Below are 27,560 nucleotides of genomic sequence, written 5' to 3' on the forward strand. Positions count from 1 at the left end.
TAAGGTCCTTTCCAACCCAAACCATTCTATGTTTCTAAGAAACTGAAGGTTTTCTTTTTATCTGGGGCCAGGAGTGCAGGTCCCAGCAGGGGGAAAGGCAGCTTCATTTCAAGTCACAGGGCCAGGACAGTGATGCTCTCACTATGGAGCAGATCCACCTGAGCATCCCAGACCCACCTGAGCATCCTGGAGCAGGCTGAACATCCCTCGCTATCCCTGCAAACAGAAGGGTTTGGTGACAGGGAGGGGATTTCCCCTGTGAAATCCCTCAGTGCCTCAGCCTTTGGAGATAAAAACAAGCAGCAAAATGCCCCGGTTTCTACCAGGTGGAAATTCCCTGTCGCTAGAAGAGGCCCCAGCAGGGCCCCATGGGGACAGGCCAGATTCTGGCAGCACAGCCAGGTATTTTGCCTCTGGCTATAGCAGCAGAGAGAGGCAAAGGCAATCTCCCTTCCTCCTCCTCCTCCTCTGCTTGTGCCCTGCTGTGAGTCAGAGCAAGGAGGGGACCCCAATCAGCCCCCTTGGCTGGAACAGGGAAAGCAAAGCCCTGGGAAGGAAAGAGACGGTTTGCTTCATGCAGGCCTGCATGGGACGTAGCTGAGCAGGGGGAGAGGGGTGGGCAGCGTGTAAAGGTGAGGTGTATGGAAAGGTGAGCAGCGTGGAAAGGTGAGCAGCATGGCAGCGTGAGCAGCACGGCTGGGGGGTAGCATGGAAAGGTGCAATATGGCACAGTGTGTGGCATGGATGGGTGAGCAACATGGCCAACGCGTGCAGCATTCCCAGGTGAGCTGCATTCCAAGGTGTGTGGCATGGCGGCACACACAGCATTTTTGGGTGTGCAGCATTCCCAAGGTGTGCAGTGGAGCCACACATGCATCATTCCCAGGTATGCAGTGTGCCCAAGTGTGCAACGTGGCTGCACATGCAGCATTCCTGTGTGTGCAGCATTCCTAGGTGTGCAGCATGGCCAGGTGAGCAGCGTTTCCATGCTCCTGTGTGTGCAGCATTCCCAGGTGTGTAGTGTGGCCAGGTGAGCAGCATTCCTGCATGTGCAGTGTTCCTAAGTATGCACCATTCCCATACACACAGCGTTCCCAGGTCTGCAGCATGCACAAAGCTCCAAGGCAGAGCCCCCCACGTGATCCTTGTGGAGCCACCTTAGGACACAAGACTGAGGTCAGGTTGCCCATGGCAAGCTCTTGCCCAGTGCAGCACTGCTACTGCAATGGAATCTGCATGAGGAATTGCCTACAGCTGAGATTGGGTGGGCAGAGCTGGAGCCAAGCAGGGCAGGGACTGGGATCCCCTCCAGGCAGGGGTTGAGGGCAGGGGGCTGGTAGCACTATCCCAAGTGGATCAACAGTGCCAAGACGCTGAAAGGACTGTGGAAATCACCTCCATGGGGCAAGGCATCAGCATGCAGCTCTCTAATCTAAGGATGAAAGTGAACACTTCCAGACCGCTGTTTTCAAGTTCAGACGAAATAACCTGCACCCCAAAAATGTTTCTGTTTCTTTCCAAGGGGAGCCCTGCTCCTGCCATCAAGTGGCTCTAAGCTCACCCGGTCCAACCGTCAGCCCAACCCCATTGTGCCAACTAAACCATGTCCCCAAGTGCCACAGCCAACATGGTTTTTGAACCCCTCCTGGGATGGAGACTCCACTACTGCCCAGGCCAGCCTTTGACAGGGCTTTCTTTCAGGAAAGAAATTGTTCCAAATATCCATCTAAATCTCCCCTGACACAACCTGAGGTCATAGGAAAAGAGACCAGCACCCATCTGGCTCCAACCTCCTTTCCAGGAGCTGCAGAGAATGATGAGGTCTCCCCTCAGCCTCCTCTTCTTCAGACTAAACAGACCGAGGGCCCTCAGCTGCTCCCAGAACCCCTGGGCTCCAGACCTTTCCCCAGCTCTGTTCCCCTTCTCCAGATGCACTCCAGCCCCTCAAAATCTTTCTTGGAGTGAGGGGCCCAAAACTGAACCCAGGATTTGAGGTGTGACTTCAGCAGCACCAGGTGTAGGGGGACGATCCCTTCCCTACTCCTGCTGGCCACCCCATGGCTGATCCAAGCCAGGATGCTGTTGGCCTTCTTTGCCACATGGGCCACTGCTGGCTCATGTTCAGCCGCTGTAGACCAGCACTCCCAGGTCCTTTTCCACTTGGCAGCTTCTCAGACACTCTTCCCGAGCCTGTAGGTCTCCGGGGTGCCCAGAGCATGGAGCCTTTCCTGAAGCTGTAGTACTTCCTTCTCTACATGGCAGTAGGGCCATCCCAGTGCAGCCCAGAGCTTAACAGATTTACTGGTGTTTCCAGCCACAGAGAAGCACCCCCATGGGATGTGGCTACTGGGTTTCTCCTTGTGGGAAGCAGACTTCTGCTGAAACTACTTTTTAAGCCATTTTTCAAAACAAAACATACCAAACCACCACAAAATGGAAAGCCCAGCAGAGTCCTACGAGGTTTCCCGGGGTCTGATGGGAGCTGCGTCTCCAACGCATCGTGTTCCTCTTCCCTCTTTGAATCTGCTTCCCTAAACAGAGCTGGGTGGCCTCGCTGCCACTGCAGCCACCATCATTTTCCCTCCCTGCTCCATCCCAGGGGAAAACACAGGCGATCCAAAGGGATTGCCACCCATTTTCCAAGGGAAAAACCCATTTTGACCCCTTGGATCCCCAGGGAAAGGTCTCCCTGGGACTTACGTGCCTGGCATCCCATGTTTTATGCCTCCTACATACCAGGATGCCTCAGTGGAGGAGATGTTTTTATCACATGGGCTCTGTCACCATTGCAATTTGAAACAAGAGCAAGGCTTTCCATGCAAGGTTCCCAGCTCTGTCTATGCTTCATGCGTAATAACTGCCAGGGAACAAGCAAAATGATTCAGCCACTGCTTTTCAAGCCCCCAGCACCTGGAAGCGCCTTTATTATGCTGATTATTAATAATAGCTGAGTATGAAGGCATGGAAACACCGAGCTTGGGGACAGTGGCACTTTGTGTCCTTTGCACAGACATGTGTGCCTTACTCTCCCACAGTTCTCACTCTGCCTCACACCTAATGCCCTTGAAGAGCTGTAAATCAAGGCTGTGGGCCTGATCCGGAATGATGATATAGGAAAGACATGGATCTGTTGGAGAGAGTCCAGAGGAGGCCGTGGAGATGATCAAAGGGCTGGAGCACCTCTGCTATGAGGACAGACTAAGAAACTTGGGGTTATTCAGTCTGGAGAAGAGAAGGCTGCGGGGAGACCTTAGAGCAGCTTCCCAATACTGAAAGGGGCTCCACGAAAGCTGGGGAGGGGTTCTTGATCAGGGAGTGCAGGGACGGGACAAGGAGGTACGGTTTTCATCTGCAAGAGGGGAGCTTGACATGAGATCTTAGCAAGAAATGCTTTCCTGTGAGGTTCAGGAGGCACTGGCACAGAACCTGAGTCTGACCAGAGAAGTGGTGGCTGCTCCATCCCTGGAGGTGATTAAAGCCAGGCTGGATGGGGCAACCTGATCCAGTAGGATGTGTCGCTGCCCATGGTTGAGGGCTAGAAGTGGATAGGCTTTGAAGTCCCTTCCAGCCGAAATAATTCCACATTTCTATGATTCTGTGATCTCCATTCTGATTCCTAGCTCAGCACCAGATGCCTTCTTTCAGCTCCTGCTATGAGGATCTCTCACCCACAGCACCACAAAAGCAAACTAGCAGAACACCCCCTGCCTTTGCCACGCGGTCATTCCAGTGGAGTGCTCAGAGGCAATTCAATCTGCAGGAGTGATGGCTGGGAACAGGGCTATTTCTAGGGTGTTCCAGCACACCAGAAAGCCCTGCTGTCACTCACCCCTTCCTCCAGCAAAGATGCACATGTAATGGATGCAATAAGAATGCAGACCTGGCAGACCTCAGGGCCCTATGGTCACCTCATTCTGGAAATATCCTCATGCTGGGGACAGTTTCAGGCAAGGCACCAGTGGAAGACCCTTGCAGCATCATCTTGCCCCTGAAGCCACCAGGACATCATGCCGAGGTCCAGCCACCAGCACTGGCCTCTCCTCGCCTAGCTGCCCCAACAGCAGCACCTTGTCCAGCATGGTCCCAGTATCACCATGAAGGATGCACTCAGCCTTCCCTGGCTCAACGTCACCGGCTCCTTGCCACCTCCTTGGTGCAGCCCCAGCCCCACGTGGCACCTCAGAGCCCCCCAAGTCATAGAATCATAGAATGTCCTGAGTTGGAAGGGACTCACAAGGATCATCAAGTCCAAATAGCACAACCCCAAAATTCACACCATGGAATTTCACATCAAGTCCTTTCTGATCTGTGGCATCCTTTGGATATTCCTATCCTGGAGGATCCAGTGGTGGGGCTGCACTTTCCAGCTGGGGTCTGCAGGGCAGATTCACCCACCCAGGGATGGGTTAGGAGAAGCGTGTCCTGGGGGAATCCTCTGCTGGAACCACGCATAGAATGGCTTGGAAGGGACCTTCAAGATCATCCAGTTCCAATCCCCCTGCCACAGGCACATCCCTGGCAGCATTGAACACCAACGGAAAGCACGAGGGGCTGTTGCATCAGCCCCCTCATACCACAGTGCTCTTGTCTCCTTGTTTCCTTCCCTGTGTCCTCAGAGGCTGGGCATGTTCACTGGCTGGAACCGCCCCACTGTTGGGCAAACATTGAAGCTGGCAGGAGATAGCAGAGCCCAGGCACCTCCCAATTGCCAGCTGAAGGGTGGGGAGCACTGGGGGAGCACTGCACCATGCTCTTGTGTCCTCAGGCTCTCTGGCATCACTACCACTCATGCCCCCCATGCAGAAAGGGCTAAGGAAGCCCTTGCCTGTCCACCCAGCCTCAGGCAAGTGGCTGGGTGGGTGTGTTGGGGAGGAGACCTCCACCATAGGCATGGGTACCCCCTCTCCTGCACCCACTTGGGTTCCAACTGCCCACGCTCCTTTGGCTCTCCCCTGTCCCTCTGGGCACCCCAATGTCCCCCCAAGAGCGAGCAGAGGCTCTCACCTTGGTGATACCTGCCTTCGTTCCCTCCGATGGCCCCACTCCTCGCCCCAGTGGCAGGAGTTGCTGGTGGGAAGGCTTGGCCTGATGGGTGCGTGTCCTGTGGGTTGATACTGGGGGTGAAACCACTCCTCCCCACCACCCGCTTCCGGAAAGGGCTTGCTAGGGCTGGTGGGTGCTGCCAACACCAAGGAGGAAGAGAAGGCTGGAGGCGAGGGAGGCCCAGGACCCCTTAATTGCCCACCCAGCCTTCCCCACCTCAGTGCTGTGAGCAGGTTGGGGCAGGTCTTGGGATCAGTCGGGAATTTAGGCAGTGAGCCCGAGGCAGCTGGTGTTCAGGCTGGTCCCGCTCGTACCTGGAAGGAGTTGGCAGGCTGCCCACGGAGAACCCCAGCCACAGGGGTGCCCTCCTGAAAAATGTGGGGCCACAGGGCCGCTCAGGCACCGCGGAAGTACCCGAGGCAGGAAGGAGGATGGTGCAAGAGCCTCCGGGGACGATGTTCACAGTCACAGGGCGGCCGTCCCATACCGCCACACCCCCAGGCCATAGCAACACCTCCTTACTTCTGGGGTGCATCGAGGCCCCTTTAATGTTTGCTTTATCATAGAATTATAGAATCACTTGGTTGGAAAAGACCTTTGAGATCATTGCATCCAACCGTAATGCTCCTCTGAGGACCCCCTCCATTGCTGGACATAGAGGCTGGCCACCCAGGCCACCAGAGGAGCTGACCCTTACACTGGGGCTCTGCCAAAACGGTCTGGGGGACACTGGGAGGATAAGGAACAGTGGGAGAAGGAGGGAAGAAATGGACTTGCACGCTGTGCCCCCCAATGCACAGTGCAGCAGCCATCATCCCATAGAGCAGTGAGGGTGGCTGAGGTCACACCAGGCAGAGCGGAATAGGGAAGTGGCAGGGCGAAGCTCATCAGGCAGTTCCCAAAATCCCAGGTAGGAGCTTGCAGGGTCCCCAGCAGTTGCAGCCTCCTAGGAATCCACCACCCATTGCTCAGTAGGTCCCGTCAGGATCCCATCATGCAGCCCCATCACTGGTGCAGAAGGGTCCTTCCCTATATGGGCACCCCCTGCCTTGGAGAGGTCTTATCCCATCTCCTTCCCATCCCTTCCTCCTCTGCTCAGCTCTCCTCCTTCCCTGCTGCCCCCAAATTACAGCCCCCTATCGAGGTGTGATGCCTGGGAGTGGCTGATGCTACACCAGGCACAACCTGGACACGGCCCCTTCCTGCAGTCAGAGCATCCCTGCGGGATGGGCATGGAGGGGCAGCAGGACCTCGTCCTCAGACATTGGGGGAAGAAGCAGAGAGATCAAAAAGCTTCTGGCCATGATCTTCACAGGGACCAGAGAGCTTTGAATGGACATGGGTCAACCACCATCACCCTCTTCCCAGAGCAGTCCGGCAACCAGCAGTGCCCAGAGCTCCCACGGCAGCTCTCCCACACACGGAGAGCAGTGCTGACAGCATGCGCCCACTCTCCTGCCCAAACCCAGCCAAGCTATTTAAATGCCTAAATATCGTCAAAGAGCCCGAGCTACCTCCACATGCTCCAGGTGGGCTGGCATCTCCTGGTGGCAAGGGGCAGTGGGAAGCACAATGGGAGAGAGAGACTGCCAGTTCATGAGACCCCGATGCTCACTGCCATGGCATCATGGATCCAGCAGATGCATCAGCCCTGTGCACCCCTTTTCCCCACACTGCTGTCCCTCTCCATCCCCTCAGCCCAGTCTTATCTCATCCACGCGCTCCCATGGGCTCCACACAAGTTTAGGAGAGACCGTGGCATGCTGGTCCCATGCTGTGGCCCCCAGAGAGTAGGACAACCCTTTCCCCCTGCAAAAAATCAACCCAAGAGCCCCCCAACCCAAACCCACAGCGGCTTCAGCTCCGTGACTTACAGGAAAGCTGGTTGAACAGCCTGCTGAGCCATCCCATGCTCCTGCACCGAGGGTGAGCTCGTAGCTACGAAACGCTCAAGAGAAACAGGTTTTCCCCCCAACTCCGCCTCCCCCCCCTTTCCCCAAACCACCCTCTTCATTGGCACAGAGAAAAGCGATAAAACCTGATGGGGTTTATTAATAGCACCTCTTCCATCACTAGGGAGCGGTGCTTTGGAAAACGGCTTTGAGCATCCCAGCGTGGGGTTGTTGGAGGAAGAAAGGCACCAACTCACTTTTGCCAGGGAGCAGGGCCAGGACCGGAGGGTCAGGATGATGGAGAAGGACACCGGTTGTGGCTCCAAAGTCACCAGATGTTTGGGGACATCAAGAAGGAGCAGAAGAAGTTGTGTTGTGCTGGAGTGCTGTAGAAGAAGCAGGGAGATGATGGCAGGAGAGGCGGCTGGGGGTGTCCTTAGAGCCAGGAGGGCTGGATGGAGCAGTCCTCACTGCCTTGAAGCCAGCTGAAGGATGTGGCATGTTATTGCTGCCATCTTGAGGCAACCTGATCTGGAGAAATACCCTCTGGCCTTCTGAATCATCCCAAGGAACATGAGGCTCCCCCTGACCCCCACCATCTCCCAAGTGGCTCAGGCCCCCACCTCTGGAAAGAGGAGTAAGGATGGGTGGGTGTCTGCTGCAGGCGGCGATGGGAGACACCAGCTGCAGCATCGGGTGGGATGCTGGAGCAAGATTTTTGATGCTCAGGTGTTTCTCAATAGGTGTCAGTAGGAGCCAGGACAAGATCCCGATAGGATCAGCACCACCTGTGTGAGCACCAGGGGATCCCCAGTGAGGAGCACTCCATCTCTCCTCAGCCCTCAGGAGCACCAGGGTCAGGTCCTCAGGGTTTGAAGGTTTGGGGGGTCAGGATCTGATAAAAGCACACAATATGGAGTTTGAGTTCCTCTTCTTTTGCCATCTGATGGTCCCCAGTGAGGAGGCTACTCAGCTTGCTGGGTTCTGGAGCTCTTCCTCTCATGACACCTCCAAAGGAGCCAAGCAGGTAGCAGGAAGGGATTGTTTGGCTAACCTAGAAGCTGCAAAGGTCCTCCACAAATTATCTACTGCCTGTTGACCCAACTCAGTCCATGCCCACCAACTGTGGGCTGTCCTCCCTCACCCAACTTAGCCATCACCCTCCTGGTGCTTCAGTCCAGCAACAATGGTTTCACTCAGCTCAGCATAGCTGAGATCCTGCCACGGGCTTGGAGCAACCCCAAAGCCCTTCCCCAGCATCCCCCCTTTGGAGGATGCATGTCTATTCTGCCTGGCTCCTGTCCAAGCAAAAATAAGCATCCATTGAAAGGGGCTCCCTGTGAGCCAGGTGGATATGAAGTAGCTAATATAGATCTGGAGAAGCCGGACTGTGCCAGGGTGGAGCATCTGCTCCTCCAGCCTTGGGATGATGATGAGTCTGAGATGATGTTCCTGGACGCATTGGGGCAGCAGGACAACTTCTTCCATCTGGAGCTACTGGTGGTTAACACTTCAGGGTTGGAAGGGTGGTGACCATGAAAGACAGAGGAAGAGATCTCTGGCTTCAGCATGCCTGGGCATCCTCCTGCCTCTAGGCTGTGGGAACTGGTGGCATTGCCTGTGCTGTTGCCATGGGGTTGCCATGGTATTTGTATCTGCAGTTGCCATGGAGACAGGAGGAGCCTGGGAGTGGGGGGCTGTTGCCATGGTTGCCAGGATGTCCCCCAGGTCCCACATGGAGGAGTTACAGGCGTGTCCAACCTGTGGTTCCCCAGGTCCTTCTTCTTGCCCTTCTTGAAGATAAGGGTAATGTTACCTTTCCAGGGAACTGAACCTCTCTGGTGGAGTATGCTACAAGCAGCTCTTCTGGCTTTGTGTCCTCTCTCCTTCCTAGGTGGGTGGGACAGGAACCAGGCAGAACTTAAAGGCATCCCCCAAAAGGAAATGTTAAGGTGATGGAGCACTGTAATAGGCTGTCCAGGAAGCGTGTGGAGCCTCCTTCTCTGGAGACACTCAAACCCACCTGGATGCACTCCTGTCCAACCAGCTGTAGGTGACCCTGCTTTAGAAGCGGGGTGGACTGGATGAGCTCCAGAAATTCCTTCCAAGCCCTATTATTTCATGATTCTGTGATGTTGAGAAAGGGCTTTGGGGTTGCTCCCGGCACCTGGCAGAGTCTTAGCTCTCCTCGGCTGACTGAACCTGTCGTGGCTGGATCAAGATATCAGGACAGGGATGGCTGGGCTAGGCAAGGGACTTCCTGAGTGAACACTTCCAGGGATGGGGCATCCACAGCTTCTCTGGAGAACCTGCTCCCATGTCTCACCACCCTCATAAAAAATATTTTTGTTACCACCAATCTAAATCTACCCTCCAGATGAGACCTCATCTGGAATACTGTGTCCAGTTCTGGAATCCTCAATGTAAAAAGGATGTGGAACTGTTGGAATGGGTCCAGAGGAGGCTACAAAGATGATCGGAGGGCTGGAGCACCTCTCCTACAAGGACAGGCTGAGAGCGTTTGGCTTGTTCAGCCTGGAGAAGAGAAGGCTCAGAGGAGATCTTATAGTGACCTTCCAGTACCTGAAGGGGGCCTACAGGAAAGCTGGAGAGAGGCTATTCATAAAGGCTTGTGGGGATAGGATGAGGGGCAATGGATAAAACTGGAGAGGGGCAGATTTAGACTGGACATTAGGAAGAATTTCTTCACTATGAAAGTGGTGAGACACTGGAACAGGTTCCCCAAGGAAGTTGTGGCTGCCCCATCCCTGGAGGTGTTCACAGACAGGTTGAATGGGCCTCGGGCAGCCTGGTTTAGTGGGATATCCCTGCTAATGGCAGAGGGGTTGGAACTAGATTATCTTTAAGGTCCCTTCCAACCCTGATTATTCTATGATTATATGATTCTTTCAGTTTAAAACCATTGCCCCCTTGTCCAGTCCTTTTCAGAGAATCATCACAGAATGGTTTGGGCTTAAAGGGACCTTAAAGCCCATCCAGTTCCACTCCTCCCTGCCATGGGCAGGGACACCTCCCACTGCACCGCTGTGCTCAAAGCCCCATCCAACCTGGCCTTCAACACCTCCAGGGATGGGGAAGCCACCACTTACTTCTCTGGGAAACCCGGGCCAGGGCCTCCCTACTCTCACAGGAAAACACTTCTGCCCAAGATCTCATCTCGATCTCCCCTCTTTCACCTAAAAACTGTTCCCCCTCATCCTATCCCTGCACTCCCTGATCAAGAGCCACTCAGAACTTTCCTGGAGTCCCTTTCAGTACTGGGAGGCTGCAAGGTTTCCCCACAGCCTTCTCTTCTCCTGGCTGAGTAACCCCAACTCTCTCAGCCTGTCATCGGATGGGTGCACCAGCTCTCACATCATCTCCATGGCCTCCTCTGGACTTGCTCCAATAGATCCATGTCCCTCTGGTGCTGAGTACTCCAGAGCTGGACACAGGACTTTAGGTGAGATCTCACCAGACTGGAGCAGAGGGGCAGAATCCCCTCCCTGGCCCTGCTGGTCCCACTGCTTTGGATACAGCCCAGGACACGGTTGGTTTCTGGGCTACGAGCACCTATTGCCGGCTCATATCGAGGTTCTCATCCCCAGCACCAAAGTCCTTCTCCTCAGGGCTGCTCCCAACCCACTCTCCGCTCAGCCTGTGATTGTGCTTGGGATTGCCCTGACCCAGATGCAGGACCTTGGCCTCGCTGAACTCCATGAGGCTGCAGATGCCCTCTCCAGCCTCCCCCGGTGCCCCCGCCTACCACCCCCCCGCTCAGCCCCGTCCCGGCGCACGCGCGGCTCAGCCGTTGCCCGGCAACGCGCGGACGCTGAGGTGGCGCCGCCGATCCCGGAGGGACCGGGAGCGAAGATGGAGCCGCCGCTGGCATGCAGGGACCCGGTCCAAGCCCCCAGCGAGCCCAGCCCCGACCCCGAGCAGAGCACCGCCTCCCGCCGCCGCCGCCGCCTGGCTGCCCAGCGCCGGTGAGGAACGGGACTCGGGACCCCCGCCCCGAACTGGGTCTGGGGCGGGTGTTCCCACAGCCCTAAACTGGTCCCAGTGCCAGAGCCTTCACCCCAAACCAGCACCCAGTCCTGAGTGACAACTCAGGACCAGCTCAGGCTCAGAGACACCCACCGCAGGGCTCAGAACATCCCCGGCCCTACATCTCCTCCCCGGATCCCACCTTTGGTCACAAATGGTCTCCTCTTCCCCAAACTGGCACTGGGGTTGATGTCCCCCCAGCCCCAAACTGGCCCCGGTGCCAGAGCCCTCGCCCCAAAGCAGCACTCAGTCCCAAGCCTCCACCCAGCGACCAGCACAGACTCAGAGACCCTCCCGAAGTTTTAGAACATCCCCTGCCCCACACCAGTACCCAGTCCCACACCTCCCCAGGCCCCACTCGCCTCTGGTCACAAATGGTGTCATCTACCCTAGACTGGCACTGGGGTTGATTCCTTCCCCAGCCGCAAACAAGTGCCTGCCCACCAACCCCAAACCACTGCCAGTTCCATAGCCCTCACCCCAAACCAGCACTGAGTCCTGAGTGACCACCCAGGACCAGCATAGGCTCAGAGACACCCCCACCCCAGGGCCCAGAACATCCCCTGCCCCACACCTCCTCCCCAGACCCTATATCTGGTCATGTGTGATCCCCTCTTCGCCAAACTGGCACTGGAGTTGGTGCCCCCCCGAGTGCCGAACTGGTCCCAGTTCCAGAGCCCTCACCCCAAACCAGCACCCAGTCCTGAGCACCTACCCAGGACCAGCTCAGGCTCAGAGACCCCCCCAGGACTCAGAACATCCCCTGCCCCACAACAACACTGAGGCCATGACCCATACCCTGAACTGGGAGTGGGGAAGGAATTGGTGTGACCTTGCCAACCTTCCCAGGACCCCGGAGCTCTCCCCAAACTGGCCTTGGGTCAGAGACCACCATGAATCCTGCAGCGGTCAGAGACATCAAGGACATCCCTGCCCTCTCCCCAGCCCAGCACTGGGGCAGCGATATCCCCATCCGCAAGGTATTACCCTGCCATGGACCCTCTGCCTCGCTGGACAAAATCAGCCAGTGGCCACCTGGATCAGGCTGATGTTCCCAAGACTGGGATGCACCAGCCATGTGCACACCTTTCCCCAAACCAGGACTGGATAGGGTCCTCTCCCAAGCCCAGTCCTCTTCTCTTCTCCCAGTCAGGGGAAAACTGATTCCATAACCACCATCTTCTCCTCTAACTCAGAAACAATCACAACAAGGTCCATGTGGACTCTTTTACCAACCCGTGGGGCCAAACTGTACCCAGGTCAGCAACATCCACTCTGACCCACACAAGCTGAGAACCATAGAATGGTTTGGATTGGAAAGGACATCAAAGCCAGTTCTAAACCCCTGTCACGGGCAGGGTCACTTCCCACTGGATAAGGTTGCTCAAAGCCCCATCCAACCTGGCCTTCAACACCTCCAGGGGTGGGGCAGCCACCACTCCTTTGGGAAATCTGGGCCAGGGCCTCCTCACCTTCACAGGAAAACATTTCTTCCTAAAATCTCATCTCAACCTCCCCTCTTGCAGCTGAAAACTGTTCCCCCTCATCCTATCCCGCACTCCCTGATCAAGAGCCACTCCCCAGCTTTCCTGGAGCCCCTTTCAGTACTGGGAGGCTGCTCTAAGTCTCACCATAGCCTTCTCTTCTCCAGGCTGAACAACCCCAACTCTCTCAGCCTGTCCTTGTACAGGAGGTGCTTCAGTCCTTAGGTCATCAAAACATTCTGTCTTTCCACTTTTTTGCCCAGGGAGGCCCTTGAAGAAGATGCAGAGGCAAAGGTGGCTGAGGAGGAGGAAGAGCAGAGAAGGAGCCATAAGCAGTTTGAGGAAAGCAGGCAGGTACGGCAGTAGGACAGGAAGGTCCTTTTGGATCCCTGCCTCCTAGGCACTGGCTTTGAACATTGCACAGAGCTAAAAGAAGGGTAGTGTCATATCGCAGCATTTATGTGAGAAGAAGCAGGGACATAGATTCCTCGGGACTGAGTGGGAGGCGATTTTTGTGCTGCATCATGGAGTCATAGAGTGGTTTTCATTGGAAAGGACCTTCAAGCCCATCCAGTTCCAAGCCCATCCAGTTCCAACCCCGCCCTGCCATGGGCAGGGACACCTCCTACTGCATCAGGTTGCTCCAAGCCCCATCCAACCTGGCTTTGGGAATGGGGCAACAACTACTCTGGACAGCCTGGACCAGTGCCTCACCACACTCACAGGAAAAAATTACCATGTTATGGGATGTGGTTTCCCTGTAATAAATAGGCCACGGGTTGGAAGGATCTGAGACTGAAGTCATGCATCCAGCCTCAGGCCCTGCCATGCCCATCCACACACACAGGGAAAGCAAAATAAGGCGCTCTGAGCACATTCCTCTTGGTGCTGATGACCTGCAGGGCTTTCCAGGAGAGGGAGGATCTGTGTGTGCACTGAAGTCCTTGCAATGCTCATCAAACCCTGTCATAGCATGGGAAGATGGGGCTTATGGGTCCACTTGGGGATGGGGATAGGAGCTAAACTCTGGAGAAGAATAGCAAGGGTTGCTTCAGTATCCCTTCCTCCAGAGCTCAGGTCTCCAGGTGTCACACGTGTACCACTTACTTCACAGAAACTGGCCAAGCTGCTCTTTGATGGCTCGCAGATGGTGTCAAATATCCAGGTGGCTGCTGACTTGAGGGAAATGCAGAGGAGGGCAGAGAAAGCAGAGCTGATGAAGCAAAGGTAAGAGTCTGCGTGGTTGGTCTGTGCTGCCGAGGAGCAGGAGCACAGATGTTGGCACAGTTTTGGAAGACCTGATCATTCAGGAACACTTAACAGTTAGGGCAGCACTGACTTTACTTTCAAAAGGAAAATTTAAGCCCACAAAGAGCTTCCAGGTCGCACCCACAGCAGCTGGAGCTCTGCAGGCCAAGGCTGGTGTCTTTGCCACATGGCACTGCAGAATCATAGAATCACAGAATCATAGAGGTTGGAAAAGACCTCTAAGATCATCCAGTCCAACGATCAGCCCAACTCCACTGTGCCTACAAATCATGTCCTGAAGCTCCACATCTAAACACTTTTTTTTAACCCTACCAGGGTTGGGGACTCCACCACTGCCCTGAGCAGCCTCTTCCAATGCTTCACCGCTCTTTCAGTAAAGAAGTTGTTCCTGATACCGAATCTAACCCTCTCTTGGCACAACCTGAGGCCATTTCCCCTTATCCCATCCCTTGTTACATGGGAGAAGAGATCAACACCCATCTTGCTACAACCTCCTCTCCAGGAGCTGCAGAAAACAATGAGGTCTCCCCTCAGCCTCCTTTTCTTCAGAGTTAAACAGCCCCATATCCCTCAGCCGCTCCCAGAACCTCTGGGCTCCAGACCCTTCCCCAGCTCTGTTTCCCTTCTCTGCACGCGCTCCAGCCTCTCAAGGTCTTTCATGGAGTGAGGGGCCCAAAACTGAACCCAGGATTCGAGGTGCAGCCTCACCAGCACCAAGTGCAGGGGGATGATAACTTACCTGCTCCTGCTGGCCACCCCATGGCTGATCCAAGCCAGGATGCTGTTGGCCTTCTCAGCCACTGCTGGCTCACGTTCAGCTGCTGTTGACCAGCACCTCCAGGGCCTTTTGCACCGGACATCTTTCCAGCCACTCTTCCCCAAGCATGGAACGCTGCATGGGGTTATTGTGACCAAAGTGTTCTCTGGTTCCACATCTCCTCCAGAACTGTCACATCTTCAACTCCAGAGAGCGAGAAACAGAACTGGTTCTCAGCTTTTCAACAGGAGCCTGTACAACACATAGAATCATAGAATCACAGAATGGTTTGGGCTCAAAGGGACCTTAAAGCCTACCCAGCTCCACCCCTCCTGCCATGGGCAGGGATACTTCCCACTGCATCACTGTGCTCAAAGCCCCATCGAACCTGGCCTTGAACACCTCCAGGGATGGGGCAGCCACCACTTCTCTGAGCAACCTGGGCCAGGGGCTCCCCACCCTCTCAGGAAAACATTTCTTCCTTCATGGAGATGGCAATACCCCGGGAATGCACTAGTATATACATGTCAGGCTGTGTGTGAGGAATGGGAGAAATTGGATATTAAGGTCTTTGCAGTGAGTGTGGTCAGATGCTGGGCATGAGGCCCCTGACATTGCAGAGACCTTCCTCCTTGGGAAGGTCCACATGTGATTTAGAGTCATAGAATCATAGAGCCTTTTATGTTGGAAAAGAACCTTAAGATCATCAAGTCCAACCCTTAACCCCACATGCCTGTACAAGCCTCAGCTGAACCTGCTCTGACACTGAAGTTAATCCTGCTGTGACCAGGATCCGGTGATTTCCCAAAGCCCTTCCAGCCTCCGTTATTCTCTGATCCTCTCAGCGTGCATTCCTAGTCTTGAATACTTCCGGGGATGAGGCATTCACGACTTTTCTGGGCAATCTCTTCACTGGAGGGGTTAAGCAGTCTCCGAGAGACTGTCTCTTCCAGCCCTGTCCTCAAGACTGGGAGATTAGCTAGGAAACACTAAGTCCTTGCTCCTGCTGCCTTTGGAGGGCACTGTAGGAACAGTTTATGGAAGGCTGGTTGTAATAGGATGCTCGTCCCTTGCACAGTGGGATTCCCATGAGGAATCTCATTAAGGAACCATATGCTGTGTCCAGGAACTGCCCATAGAGCAGGTTTTGGAGTGGAAGAGGCAGTGGCCACTATCCAGCCTAAGCTAAAGGCCATCCTCAGAGTGCATTGCATGGTGCCTCTTGATTGGAAGACAAAAGATTTTTGTGATATGGCCCTTTGGCTTTTGCTGGAGTAAGGTTTCCAGACTGTCTCAGTGTAGCTGGGAGAAGGTTTGGCACTGCTTGTCCATCACTTCTTGCCCAGAGACAGCTTGCTTTGGCAGAAAGACTAGCGCTTCTTGCAAAGATGGTTGCTGCTTGAGCCGAGCTCTTTAGTCTTTTCTCTTCCAGCTGAGAGGTTCTTAGAGCACTGGGCAAGGGCAGAGCTGGAGAAATCCATTTCTGAAGAGGAGAACCTGCAAGATGCCAGCTCTGCCCTTGCCTGATACTCAAACAAGCACTTGCAGGAAACCTGATGCTCCACTGGTGTCATAGAATCACGGAATCATAGAATGGTTTGGTTTGCAAAGAACTCTAAAGCCCTCCAGTTCCAACCCCCCTGCCATGGCCAGGGACACCTCCTACTGGATCAGGCTGTTCCAAGACCCATCCAGCCTGCTCTTGGATACCTCCAAGGATGGGGCAGTCACCACTCCTCTGGGCAGCCTGGGCCAGGGCCTTGATACCTTGATACCAGTTGAATCCAAACTGGGTTATGCAGGAAAGGGCTCCTGCAGTGTGGGCCACAGAAGCATGTCTGAAGCACTTGCTGCCCTGCCCCAACTCCCCATTTGCTCCTTACTGCCTGCAGGGTGGAGAAGCTGGAGAATGAAGCCAAATCTAGCACAAAGAAAATGGAGGAGATCTTCTCCAAGTGGGCCTTGGCCAAGGAGATGATCCCGCAGGAGCTGTGGCAGCTGCTGAACCAACAGCAGCAGCAGTGCACGCTGCTTCTAGAGGAGAAGAACAAGCTTATCAGTGACCTGCAGCAGGTAAAGTAGGGAACAGACAGGGAAAATCAGGAAGGATGGTATCGTTTAAGGTTGGAGAACAATGTTCTAAAGCAACAGTCATCCCTGTCTGGCTCTTCAGTCATCCATTTGTCTGGACTTTCAATTCACCACTAGATTGCAGGGATCCATGTAGGGTCAAAACTGTGCCAGGAGCTGCAGTGCCAGTGTCCCATGTGGATGATGAGATAGAATCATGGAATCTTGAAGTGGTTTGGTTGGGAAGAGACCTTAAAGCCCATCAAGTTCTAGCCCTCTGCCATGGGCAGGGACACCTCCCACTGGATCAGGTTGTTCAAAGCCACATCCAACCTGTCCTTGAACACCTCCAGGGATGGGGCAGCCACCTCTTCTCTGGGTGACCTGGGCCAGGGCCTCATCTCCCTCACAGAGAAATATTTCTTCCTAAGATCTCACCTCAATCTCCCCTCTTGCAGCTGAAAACTATTACCCTTCATTCTATCCCTGCACTCCCTGGTCAAAATTTCTCTCTGATTTCAGCATCTGCTCTCCTCCTCCAGGATCTGAAAGACAGAGACGAGCAATATGTACAGGCCATTAAGGATCAGTCAGATGATATCTACCTGCTTTTGGAGAGGATGGAGGAACAGATCAGGAACATGCTGAAAAGTTACCGTCACGAACTCCTACAGATTGAGGTAGCTGGTTCATACAGAATCACAGAACAGTTTCAGTTGGAAAAGACCTTTAAGATTATTGAGTCCAAACATCAATCCGGCCTTGCTAAGTCCACCACCAGACCATGTCTCCAAGTACAGCATCTACTTGTCTTTTAAACACCTCCACAGATGGTGACTCAACCACATTGCAGGCAGCCTTTTTCAATGATTGGCTGCCCTTTCAATAAAGAAATTCTTCCTAATCCAACCTAAATCTCCCCTGATGCATCTTGAGGCCATTTCCCCTTGTTCTGTCACTGGCTACCAGACGGAAGAGACCAAATCCCACCTTGCTATAACCTCCTTTCAGGCAGTTGTAGACAGTGATGAGGTCTCCCCTCAGCCTCCTTTTCTCTAGACTAAACAACTGCAGCTGCCACAGCTGCTCCTCATAAGACCCCTCACCAGCTTGTTGCCCTTCTCTGGACATGCTCCAGCATTTCAAGGTCCTTTCTGTAGTGAGGGGCCCAAAACTGAACACAGCGGATGAAAAGATGGTGAAGGAAAAGTCCAATGAGAAATGCTGCAGCCACTTGCTTCTCCATATCTATGGCAAAAGGTCCTCAGGCTCATTACAGCAGTTGGGTTTACTACTGTTCAGAGCAGTAGAGCAGGTGTCTTGGTGAATGAGGCTGAAATCCAGCCAACCAAGAGCACTGAACAGTGCTGAGGGACTGCTTTATACTGTGCTGGGAATGGCTGTGGTTCAGTGCAGAGCAACTTGGTGGGATGTGAAAACTGTCACTGCTTGACAGCTGATTATTCATGTATCTAAAAGCCAAGAAGAACCATAGTGGTTTTTCAGCCTTACCTTCTACAGAGCACAGAGTCCCACCTCGTGGATCAAACCTGCATTTATTGCTGAGTGAGGGCATCTTTCCACATTTAATATCTTGTTAGGTGAAATCAGGGGGCTCTCTGACCAAAGTCCATCAAGAAATTATTTCCAGTGAACTTGCAGAGCTGCCCACCGCCAAGAGCATCCCTCTCAGTTTAGGGTGGCTGGTAGCAGCAGTATCTATGTGTTTGCAGTCTAAGGTCTCTGCCAGTGGGATCCTGTGTATGTTCATCAGACAGTGGTACCAGTCCATAGCCGGTCATCTCCTGAAGGCTGCTGGCCTGGGCTAGTGTAGGGTAGGCAGTGAGTTGTGCCAACATGATGATGAAGGGCTCTGTCCTCTTCACAGGAAGCTTTTGAGCTCGAACAGCAAGAGCTGCGCAACAACAGCGGGAAGAAGTGGGAGGAAGCCATCCAGGCCCACAACGCACAAGAAGTAAGGTCTACGTGGGATTTTGAGTCACAGAATCATCGGGCCGTTTAGGTTGGAAAGGAATCTTAAGATCATCAAGTCCAACCCTTAAGCTCATGCTGCCAACCCCATCACTAAACCATGTCCCTAAGATCTACATCTCCATGTCTTTTAAATCCCTCCAGGGATGGAGACCCAACCACTGTCCTGGGCAGCCTACTCCAATGCTTGACTCTACCTTTCAGTGGAGAAATTGTTCCTAATGCCCAGTCAAAACCTCCCTGCACAACTTGAGCACATTTCCTCTCATCCTATCCCTTGTTATTTGGCAGAAGAGACCAGCACCCACCTGGCTCCAACCTCCTTTCTGGGAGCTGCAGAAAGCAATGAGGTCTCCCCTCAGCCTCCTCTTCTCCAGACTAAACAGCCCCAGGTCCCTCAGCCACTCCCAGAATCCCTGAGCTCCAGACCCTTCTACACCTCTGTTCCCTTTCTCTGGATGCACTCCAGCCCCTCAATGTCTTTCTTGGAGTCAGGAGCCAAATGCTGCCCAGGATCAGTGCTGCTCTCCTGCTGTCCTTGAAAGACCCACATGCATGAAGGCAGCTGGTTCCTCAGGACCCTGGGGGGGCAAACGGACAGTTTTCCAGCCTGCTCTGCAGGAGAATTGTCCGTGCATGACCTTGCTTTGTGCTGGCCAAAGGACCTGTGATCACGAGGAGGAAGTTTTCCCTATTGATCGATGACATTCTCCTTTGCCTGTAGCTGGAACACCTGCATGCCCGTATGAGGAAGGTGGAAGAGTTTGAGAAACAGCTGAGTCAGCTGCAGGTGCAGGATGAGGAGGAGTATAACAGCATGAAGAGCCAGCTGGAGAATGATGTGCAGGTATAGGAAAAGCTGGTATGTGCCGTGTGGGGAGGCAGTTGAGCAGCTCTCTGTGGGCTTTTCTGTGTGTTGCTGGCTTGCTGGGGCAGGTAGGTGGTACAAAAGCTGCAGCTTGTATCTGGTAACCTCAGCTCTTCAGCATGCACAGGCCAGCCCCATCTCAACAGGGTGGTTGAGCTGCTGTTCTCTCCTCTCCATGGGTCCTACACCACAGTGCCCATCTGCCTTTGGCACTCAGAGGTCTGCACCACATGAACCGTAGCTCTAGGATGTATGAAGCACCTGGAAAAGTCAAAGGGTTTGCTACTTCTGGCAACATGATTGATAGGAGGATCAAATAGCGTGACTGTCCTGATCATTTTATATCAACATAATTTCTCCTTTCGCTAAGATCCTTGGCCTAGGAGGTGAGAGCTTTTTCCTCTGACATCCAGCCATAAACCCATGATTTCTCTAACACCCATGAAGTCTACGTGGTGTGAGAATCGTCATGAGCTTGCCCTTACTCAAGAAGGGAGAGCACAGCCTGAGCACACCGCTGGCTGAACAAGCAACAGGGGTTCTCACTGCACATACAAACTGCGTCGCTGTGGCTTCCCTGAGATATAGATTGCTTTTAGCCCACTGCATTCTCTGTGAGCAGTGGTGCCAACAGAGCAGTGCATCTGAGACACTGTGATCCTGCTGGTCCCCTGAACAGCAGCCCTGACATTTGTCCTGGGCTGTCAGGTTTGGCTTTATTGAATCAAAGAATCATTAAGGTTGGAAAAGACCTATAAGCTCATCCAGTCAAACTGGCAGCCCAGCCCCACCATGCAGACCAAACCATGTACCCAGGTGACACAGCAACACAGTTTTTGAACCCCTCCAGGGTTGGGGACTCCACCACTGCCCTGGGCAGCCTCTGCCAGGGCTTCACCACTCTTTCAGGAAAGAAATCATTCCCAACATCCAATCTAAACCTCCCTTGGCACAACTTGATGCCATTTCCTCTCATCCCATCCCTTGTTACTTGGGAGCAGAGCCTGAACCCTGCCTGGCTCCAACCTCCTTTCCAGGAGCTGCAGAGAACAATGAGGTCTCCCCTCAGCCTCCTCTTCTCCAGACTAAAGAGCCCCAGGTCCCTCAGTTATTTGGTTTGTTCTGGTTCCCTTAAGATTGTGTGGTCACTCCTCCTGTGTGTCCCATCCTCTAGCTGTCCAAGTAACTTCTGAACCTTTTGGTTATTTGAGATACATGCTTTTCTTAGAGCAGACATGAATATCAGCAGGTAGGTTAAGGAGAGAGGCCCAAATTAGTACCCCACTAAGTGAAAGCTGGGTTCTCCCTTCCCTAGACATGGCCTCATAGCATGTACTTTTGGACAACCAGCAACTCCATCACTCACCCATAAGCAATGCCATGTGGCCAGGGGTTAGCTGGGGAAATGTGCATGAGAAGATGTGCATTAGAGATGAAGGGTCAATAGGATCCATGCTTCGGTGTGGCCTTTACACATGACACAGCGTGTCTTTGTGTTTTATGTGTGAAATGTGTTATGTGTTTTATTTGTGAAATACCAGAACCTGGAAAAGCAGATTGAGCACATGAAAGCCATCTATCGACTGAACCAGGAGAAGCTGGAGCACAACCTTCAGGTGCTTAAGCAGCGGGATGAAGAGAACACCATCATCAGAGCCCAGCAGAAGAGGAACCTCAAGCGGTAAAAATCCACCTCTGGAAGATGGGTTCTGCCTTACTTGCCATCACCTTCCATACACCATTTCATGTGGAGCTCATCACTGGCACAGGCCAACAAGCTTGGTCCCAGCCCATACCTGGGTAGGGCCATCTCCATCAGGGTCAGTCCAGCCTCAATGCTGAGTAGTCACCAGTAGATCATAGAATCATGGAAAGATTTGTGTTGGAAGGGACCTCAAAGTCCATCCACTTCTAACCCCCTACTGTGGGCAGGGACACCTCCCGCTGGATCAGGTTGATCAAAGCCACATCCAACCTGGCCTTCAACACCTCCAGGGATGGGGCAGCCACTAATTCTCTAGCAACCTGGGCCAGGGCCTCCCCACCCTCATAGTGAAGATTTTCTCCCTAAGATCTCATCTCAATCTCTCCTCTTTCAGCTTCAAACCATTCCCCCTCATCCTATCCCTGCACTCCCTGATCAGGAGCCCCTCCCCAGCTTTCCTGGAGCCCCTTTCAGTGTTGGAAGGCTGCTCTAAATTGTCCCTGGAGTCTTCTCTACTCCAGACTGAACATGCCCCACTCTATCAGCCTGTTCTTGTATGGGACCCATCAGATAAGATAAGCAGCCCCAAGCCCCAAAGCTTTCATACAAGCTGGGTATGCCCAAAGGTGTCTCTTCAGGGATGCCCAGCTTTCCTGTCCCTCCACAGGCTCCATGGCTCACTCAGGAACCTGAGAACAAAACTGGCCAACCAAGAGAAGCAGTTCAGAGAGGAGAACCAGGGCCTGGCAGCTGACTACAAGCACATCACCAAGCAGTGCGAAAAGACACAGAAGAGGATGAGGTGGGGTGTGCATGGGACTCCAACCATGATGGGGCCCCAGAGCCCCTAAGTGAGGTACAGAGGGAGCTGTTTGGGAAGTGGAACTTCCTTCCATAGGCCCTTTCTCTTCTGCACAGGCACTTCGCTGTCAGTGATGCTGAGAAATTCGTGGAGGTCTGGCTTATGAATGAGAAGGAAGCCAAAGAGCTGATGCAGAAAGCCCTTGATGCAGATCGCATCATTCACACTCAGCTACTGGGGCTGCCCTGGGAAGAGCCTCGTTATTGGTTCCTTGACAACATTGGCCCCATTGGGAGTTACAAGGTGAAGAAGATGGTGACCAAGCTGGTTGCGGAGATCCTGACAGGTAGGATGCACAGTGTCCTTGTCATCCTGGTGGCCCTGGGAGACCCTCACCTTCCATTGCAAGGTGCGATCTGAAAGGGGTCACACTACGAGCCCAGGCAGGTGCTGTCCCCAGCCCTGAGGACAGCTTGGGGATCTTAGCACTATAGGTTGCTCAGTGCTCCCAGTTCCAAGCTGACCGAGAACCAGCTCGTACCAAGATTTTTGGGGCATTTGCCAGGTCACAGGGAACAGTTATGATTTCCCTGGTAACTCCTGCAGTGATATGACTGGGGAGCACAGTGTGGGGAGCACAGCTGAGGTATAAAGGCGTTTACTCAGCCTTATACAATCATAGAATAGAATCATGGAATCATTAAGGTTGCGAAGGACCTCTAAGCATAACCAGTCCAACTGTCAGCCCAACACCACCATGCCTACCATGTCCTGAAGCTCCACATCTACATATTTTTTGAATGCCTCCAGGGATGGGGACTCCACCACTGGCCAGGGCAGCCTCTTCCAGGGCTTCACCACTCTTTCAGGAAAGAGATTGTTCCTAATGTCCAATAAAAACCTCACCAAGGCCAAGTGCATGGGCATCATCCCTTCCCTACTCCTGCTGGCCACACCATGGCTGATCCAAGCCAGGATGCTCTTGTCCTTCTTGCCCACCTGGGCCACTGCTGGCTCACGTTCAGCCGCTGTCGACCAGCACCGCAAGGGCTTTTTGAATTTAGCAGCTTTCCATACTCTCTTCCCCAAGCCAGGAACACTGCATGGGGTTGTTGTGTCCCATGTGTAGGACCCAGCACTTGGTCTTGTTGAACCCCATCCTGTTGGCCTTGGCTCATGGATCTAGCCTGTTCAAATCCCTTTGCAGAGCCTTCCTTCACTCTAGCAGATCAAGACTGCCACCCAATTTGGTGTCATCTGTAAACTGACTGAGGGTGCACTTGTTCTCCTAATTCAGATCATTGATAAAGATTCTTTCTTCATGTTTCAGAGAGCAGCTCTGAGGGACAGGACAAGGAAGGGAAAGAGAAGGAAGAAGTGGGCAGTGGAGAAGAAGGAAAACGACCCACACCAAAGGTTGAGGATAGAGCCACATCTCTGCAAAATATCCCCAAGTCGACTGCCAAGAGGATCCTGGAGCTCATGAGTGATGAGTTGGTGTGTGATGAGGTAGCACATTCCTTGATCAGGAAGCAGGCGTGCTGTCCCCTGGTTGCTCCAGATTGTAGTGGATCTCTTCTGAGCTAGATGTCTTGCAGTGAAGCCATTCTATTCCAAGTAGCCTGTTGGCAGAGAGCTGCTCCAGCAGCCTGGATAGGATCTCCAGATCTCTCCATTTTGGCTGGCACATACGTGATGCTAATAAAACGTATTGGCAGGCACAGCCCCATTGCCCAAATCCACAGCTCCTCAGACCAGGATAAGCATAGGCAAACCTACTCCATCCAATGCTCCAGGCTGTTCCCTGGGGACAGTCAGCAGGAGCTGCAGACCATAGGGTCCTTTCGGTATCACTGTACTGGGGGCTTTATCTCTTTCCTGCCTGCCAGGTGGTTCTCCCAGAGCCTCCTGGCCCTACCAGCCTCTCACTGCCAAGCCACTGCCCACCCTCCTCCTCCATCACAGGAAGCACTGCCACGGCATGGCATGGGCTGGCTTTTAGGCAGGGATGGAGATGCTCACTACTGTTCTGCACTGTCTTCTCTGCCTGTCTCCCAAGGATTTCCTCATCGAGAGAAAGCTGATAAGGCATCTGAGCATACTGGGGAGGCACGAGCGCACCCAGATGAAGCTCACCTCCATATTTGCGGTGAGTGGTGGCTTGGCTTCAGGGAAGGCTGGTGGTTACCAAGAAAAGCTCTCTGCCCCATGTCTGCGTGGCGCAGGACTGAGCTGTCCCAGGGATGTCTTGGTGGGTCCTGGCCTGCTAAAGGAGTTCTGGGATAGCAAGGGAAGAGAATGCCATGAGAGGTTGTGAAGCACTGTGGCCAGAGGCTCTGCAGCACAAGGCCATCCTGCTAATCTACTAAACAATATCTCCAGGGCCCCTCCAACCTGTTCTCAGGCTCTCTCACCCAAAATATGACCAGGTGTTCCACACTGACCACTTCTTACCACCTGCTCCCCCTCTGGGAGCACCCTCTGTGCCTGGGAGATGCCCTCCTCCTCAATGCGTCTGCACATCACTAACCTGGTTCCTCTACTCTCTAGGCCCTCAAAATTGACAGTGAGGATGACCTGTACCAGCTGCTGGATTTTTTCTTGAAGTACAAAACCCAAGATGTGGCTGCCAGCCAGGTGAGAATCTTGAGAAAAGCAGTGGGGAGAGCCAGGGTTCCACGAAAATGGGAGCAAAACAGTTGCAGTCTAGATGGAGAATAGGTTGGGAGAAGCCCTGAAGAGAAGGACTTGGGGGTGCTGGTGGATGAGAAGCTCAATGTGAGCTGGCAATGTGCTCTTATAGCCCAGAAAGCCAAACCACGTCCTGGGCTGTATCCAAAGCAGTGGGACCAGCAGGACCAGGGAGGGGATTCTGCCCCTCTGCTCTGCTCTGGTGAGATCCCACCTGGACCCCTGCATCCAGCTCTGGAGTCCTCAGCACAGGAAGGACATGGATCTGTTGGAGCAAGTCCAAAGGAGGCCATGAAGATGATCTGAGGGCTGGGGCACCTCTGGTCCGAGGACAGACGGAGAGAGTTGGGGTTGTTCAGCCTGGAGAAGAGAAGGCTGCGGGGAGACCTTAGAGTAGCCTACCAGTACTGAAAAGGGCGTCAGGAAAGTTGGGGAGGGGATCTTGATCAGGGTGTGCAGGGATAGGATGAGGAGAGACAGTTTGAAGTTGAAAAGGGGAGATTGAGATGAGATCTTAGGGAGAAATGTTTTCCTGTGAATATGGTGAGGCCCTGGCCCAGGCTGCCCAGAGAAGTGGTGGCTGCCCCATCCCTGGAGGTGTTCAAGGCCAAATTGGATGGTGCTTTGATCAACCTGATCCAGTGCGAGATGTCCATGCCCATGGCAGGGGAGTTGAAACTGAATGGGCTTTAAGCTCCCTTCCCACCCAAACTATTCTATGATTCTATCTCCTAAATATCAGGGAAGGCAAAGGGGGAGACCAATGCGTTGACCCTAAAATGTTTCCCTGTGTCCGGACAAATGAGATGAATATGCCAAGGCTGAGAGGTTGTAATCTTCTGCCATGGCTGAACAGAGCCTCTTGCACATGGAATTTGGCCACAGTTCTGTGTATTTGCCAAAGGACCAAGCTGTGGGGAGCTGGAACCTCTCAAGGGGTAGGTGGCTCTTGGGGAAGAGGAGGTGGTAGAAATCACAGTGCTCAGTTTGCTGACCTTCCCTCCAGAACCACGGCAGCCCAGGTGGAGAAGATGTCACAGATTTGGCTGAGGATGGAGAGGGCAGTGGATACAGTGCCCAGAAGGATGAGCTCAAATACCCTCGGAGCTCACAGAGTAACATTCCATCTGTGTCCATCCATGCTGATGATGTCCTAAAGATCCTCAAAGCATTTCTGCAGGATTTTAACAAGACAAGGTAGGACTAGAGGTGGAGAGGGGCTTTTGTAACTGGGAGTGAGCCAGACTGAGGCACAGAGGGGGCTATTGGGGTGTGAGGTGGGGGTGGGTGACTGTGTTGACCTGCTTGGAGCAAGAGCTTCCCCTGCCTGCCCTGTAAGATTATGAAGACAGGCTGAGAGAGTTGGGGTTGTTCAGTCTGGAGAAGAGAAGGCTGAAGGGAGACTTTAGAGCAGCCTCCAGTACTGAAAGGTGCTCCAGGAAAGCCGGGGAAGGGGCTCTTGATCAGGGAGTGCAGGGATAGGATGAGGGGGAACGGTTTGAAGCTGAAAGAGGGGAGATTGAGATGAGATCTTAGGCAGAAATGTTTTCCTGTGACGGTGGTGAGGCCCTGGCCCAGGTTGCCCAGAGAAGTGGTTCTGCCTCATCCCTGGAGGTGTTGAAGGTCAGATTGGATGGGGCTTTGAGCAACCTGATCCAGTGGGAGGTGTCCCTCCCCATGGCGGGGTGTTTGGAACTGGATGGGCTTTAAGGTCCCTTCCAACCCAAATCATTCCATGCTTCTATGATTACAGAGGGGTGAGGAGGGTCCCACCAAGGCAAGGTGTTACAGATGGTACCTGGGTGAGGGGTGGCTGGAGACAACAAGACAGGAGATGACCAGCAGCCTGCAAAGGGAAGCAAAGCAATGGGGCAGGCTGTGGGGTCATGCTCATTCTTGTGATGATGGTGATGTTGCAGCTGAGGGTTACAGGGCTGCTCCTCACCTGTGACTAGCTGAACCCCAGGGATTTGTTCTCGGTCCACCAGGGAGAAGGATGGAGTAGCAAAGGAAGTGCTACACGTACGAGACAGCTCCAAGGATGAGGAATACTGGGAAGCCCTGACACACGTTATCCCCAAGCCGACATTGAAACTGTGGGACGCACTGGAGGTGGCATTAAAGGAATATTAGTGAGTGTCTGGCAATGCTACTGACGACAGGCCAGGCTGGGGGAACCACAGCAGGGCTGACACCCACTGGCCATGTTAACTCTCTCCCTGCCCAGCGAGGTCCTCAAGCGCAGAGCCAGACTCCTCAATGAAGGGGCCATCCTGCAGCAGCAGAACTTGGAGCTGTGCCAGCTGCTGAAGCAGTACATCAGCTCTGGGGTGAGTCCATTCTCCTCCTCTCCGGCAGCCTGGGGACATTCCACCACATGCGTCCAACACAGAGGTCCCAGACATGGGAACCACTGCCTGGATCACTGTCAGGCTCAGGGTATTTCTCCCTGCAGGTGAGCAGCAGGCCGCTCTTCCCTCCCATGAAGTGAATGGACCCAGACTTCTCCTGATCCTGCAAAGCTCAGTGAGTGTCCAGGGCCAGGGCACAACTTTTCTCTGCCCCAGTTTTAAGCTGTGACTAGAGCCAAGGTTTCCTAGTAGAGGCTAATAAAACATTCCAAAACCTGGGCTGGGAGTGTTTGTGTGACATGCGAGGAATGCCCTTCTCACCTCTGAAGATGCTGGGGAGCTGCAGCCAAGCATCCCCCTGATCCGTGGGACTCATGGCACTGTGGGAAAGCATTTCCTCACTCATTCATGTGGTCTGTGTCCTCCCTTCCCTCCACGGAGCCAAAGCCAGGCAGGAAGCTTCCCCTCCTGCAGCTCAGCATCCTCCCATCCCTAGGCATCCTGGCTTCAGGGGAGCCCACCTTTCTTTGCCTGATTTTACACCTTATTCCCCATTTCTTTTGCTGCCCCAACACTTTTTCTCCCCAAG

At 53.7% G+C, this 27,560-nt stretch overlaps 2 protein-coding genes across 5 annotated transcripts in view; one reads left to right on the forward strand and one right to left on the reverse strand.

Moving 5' to 3' along the window:
- Positions 1-7,331, reverse strand: part of PTK2B (protein tyrosine kinase 2 beta) — a 37,394-nt gene extending 30,063 nt beyond the window's left edge. Inside the window, exon 1 of one of the 4 annotated variants that reach the window (XM_054062036.1) lies at positions 6,918-7,025. In XM_054062036.1, the coding sequence (XP_053918011.1) occupies positions 6,918-6,954 (37 nt within the window). In that variant the 5' untranslated portion in view covers positions 6,955-7,025. Of the gene's footprint in view, positions 1-5,004; positions 5,102-5,357; positions 5,505-6,917; positions 7,026-7,192 lie in introns of those variants that run through there. The other 3 variants (XM_054062041.1, XM_054062038.1, XM_054062040.1) reach the window with 3 other exon arrangements.
- Positions 7,332-10,793: 3,462 nt separating this feature from the next.
- On the forward strand, positions 10,794-27,130 carry DRC1 (dynein regulatory complex subunit 1). Its single transcript, XM_054063174.1, has 17 exons — positions 10,794-10,921; positions 12,730-12,820; positions 13,581-13,693; positions 16,385-16,565; positions 17,105-17,242; positions 18,451-18,537; positions 19,279-19,401; positions 20,964-21,103; positions 21,795-21,929; positions 22,046-22,275; positions 23,260-23,426; positions 23,989-24,078; positions 24,480-24,566; positions 25,627-25,817; positions 26,609-26,752; positions 26,848-26,950; positions 27,076-27,130. Exons 1-17 carry the CDS (start codon positions 10,809-10,811, stop codon positions 27,109-27,111), a joined length of 2,169 nt encoding a protein of 722 aa, XP_053919149.1. The 5' UTR covers positions 10,794-10,808; the 3' UTR covers positions 27,112-27,130.
- Positions 27,131-27,560: the final 430 nt, after the last annotated feature.

Source organism: Cuculus canorus, chromosome 3 (genome assembly GCF_017976375.1).
Source record: "Cuculus canorus isolate bCucCan1 chromosome 3, bCucCan1.pri, whole genome shotgun sequence".
Taxonomy (NCBI): domain Eukaryota; kingdom Metazoa; phylum Chordata; class Aves; order Cuculiformes; family Cuculidae; genus Cuculus; species Cuculus canorus.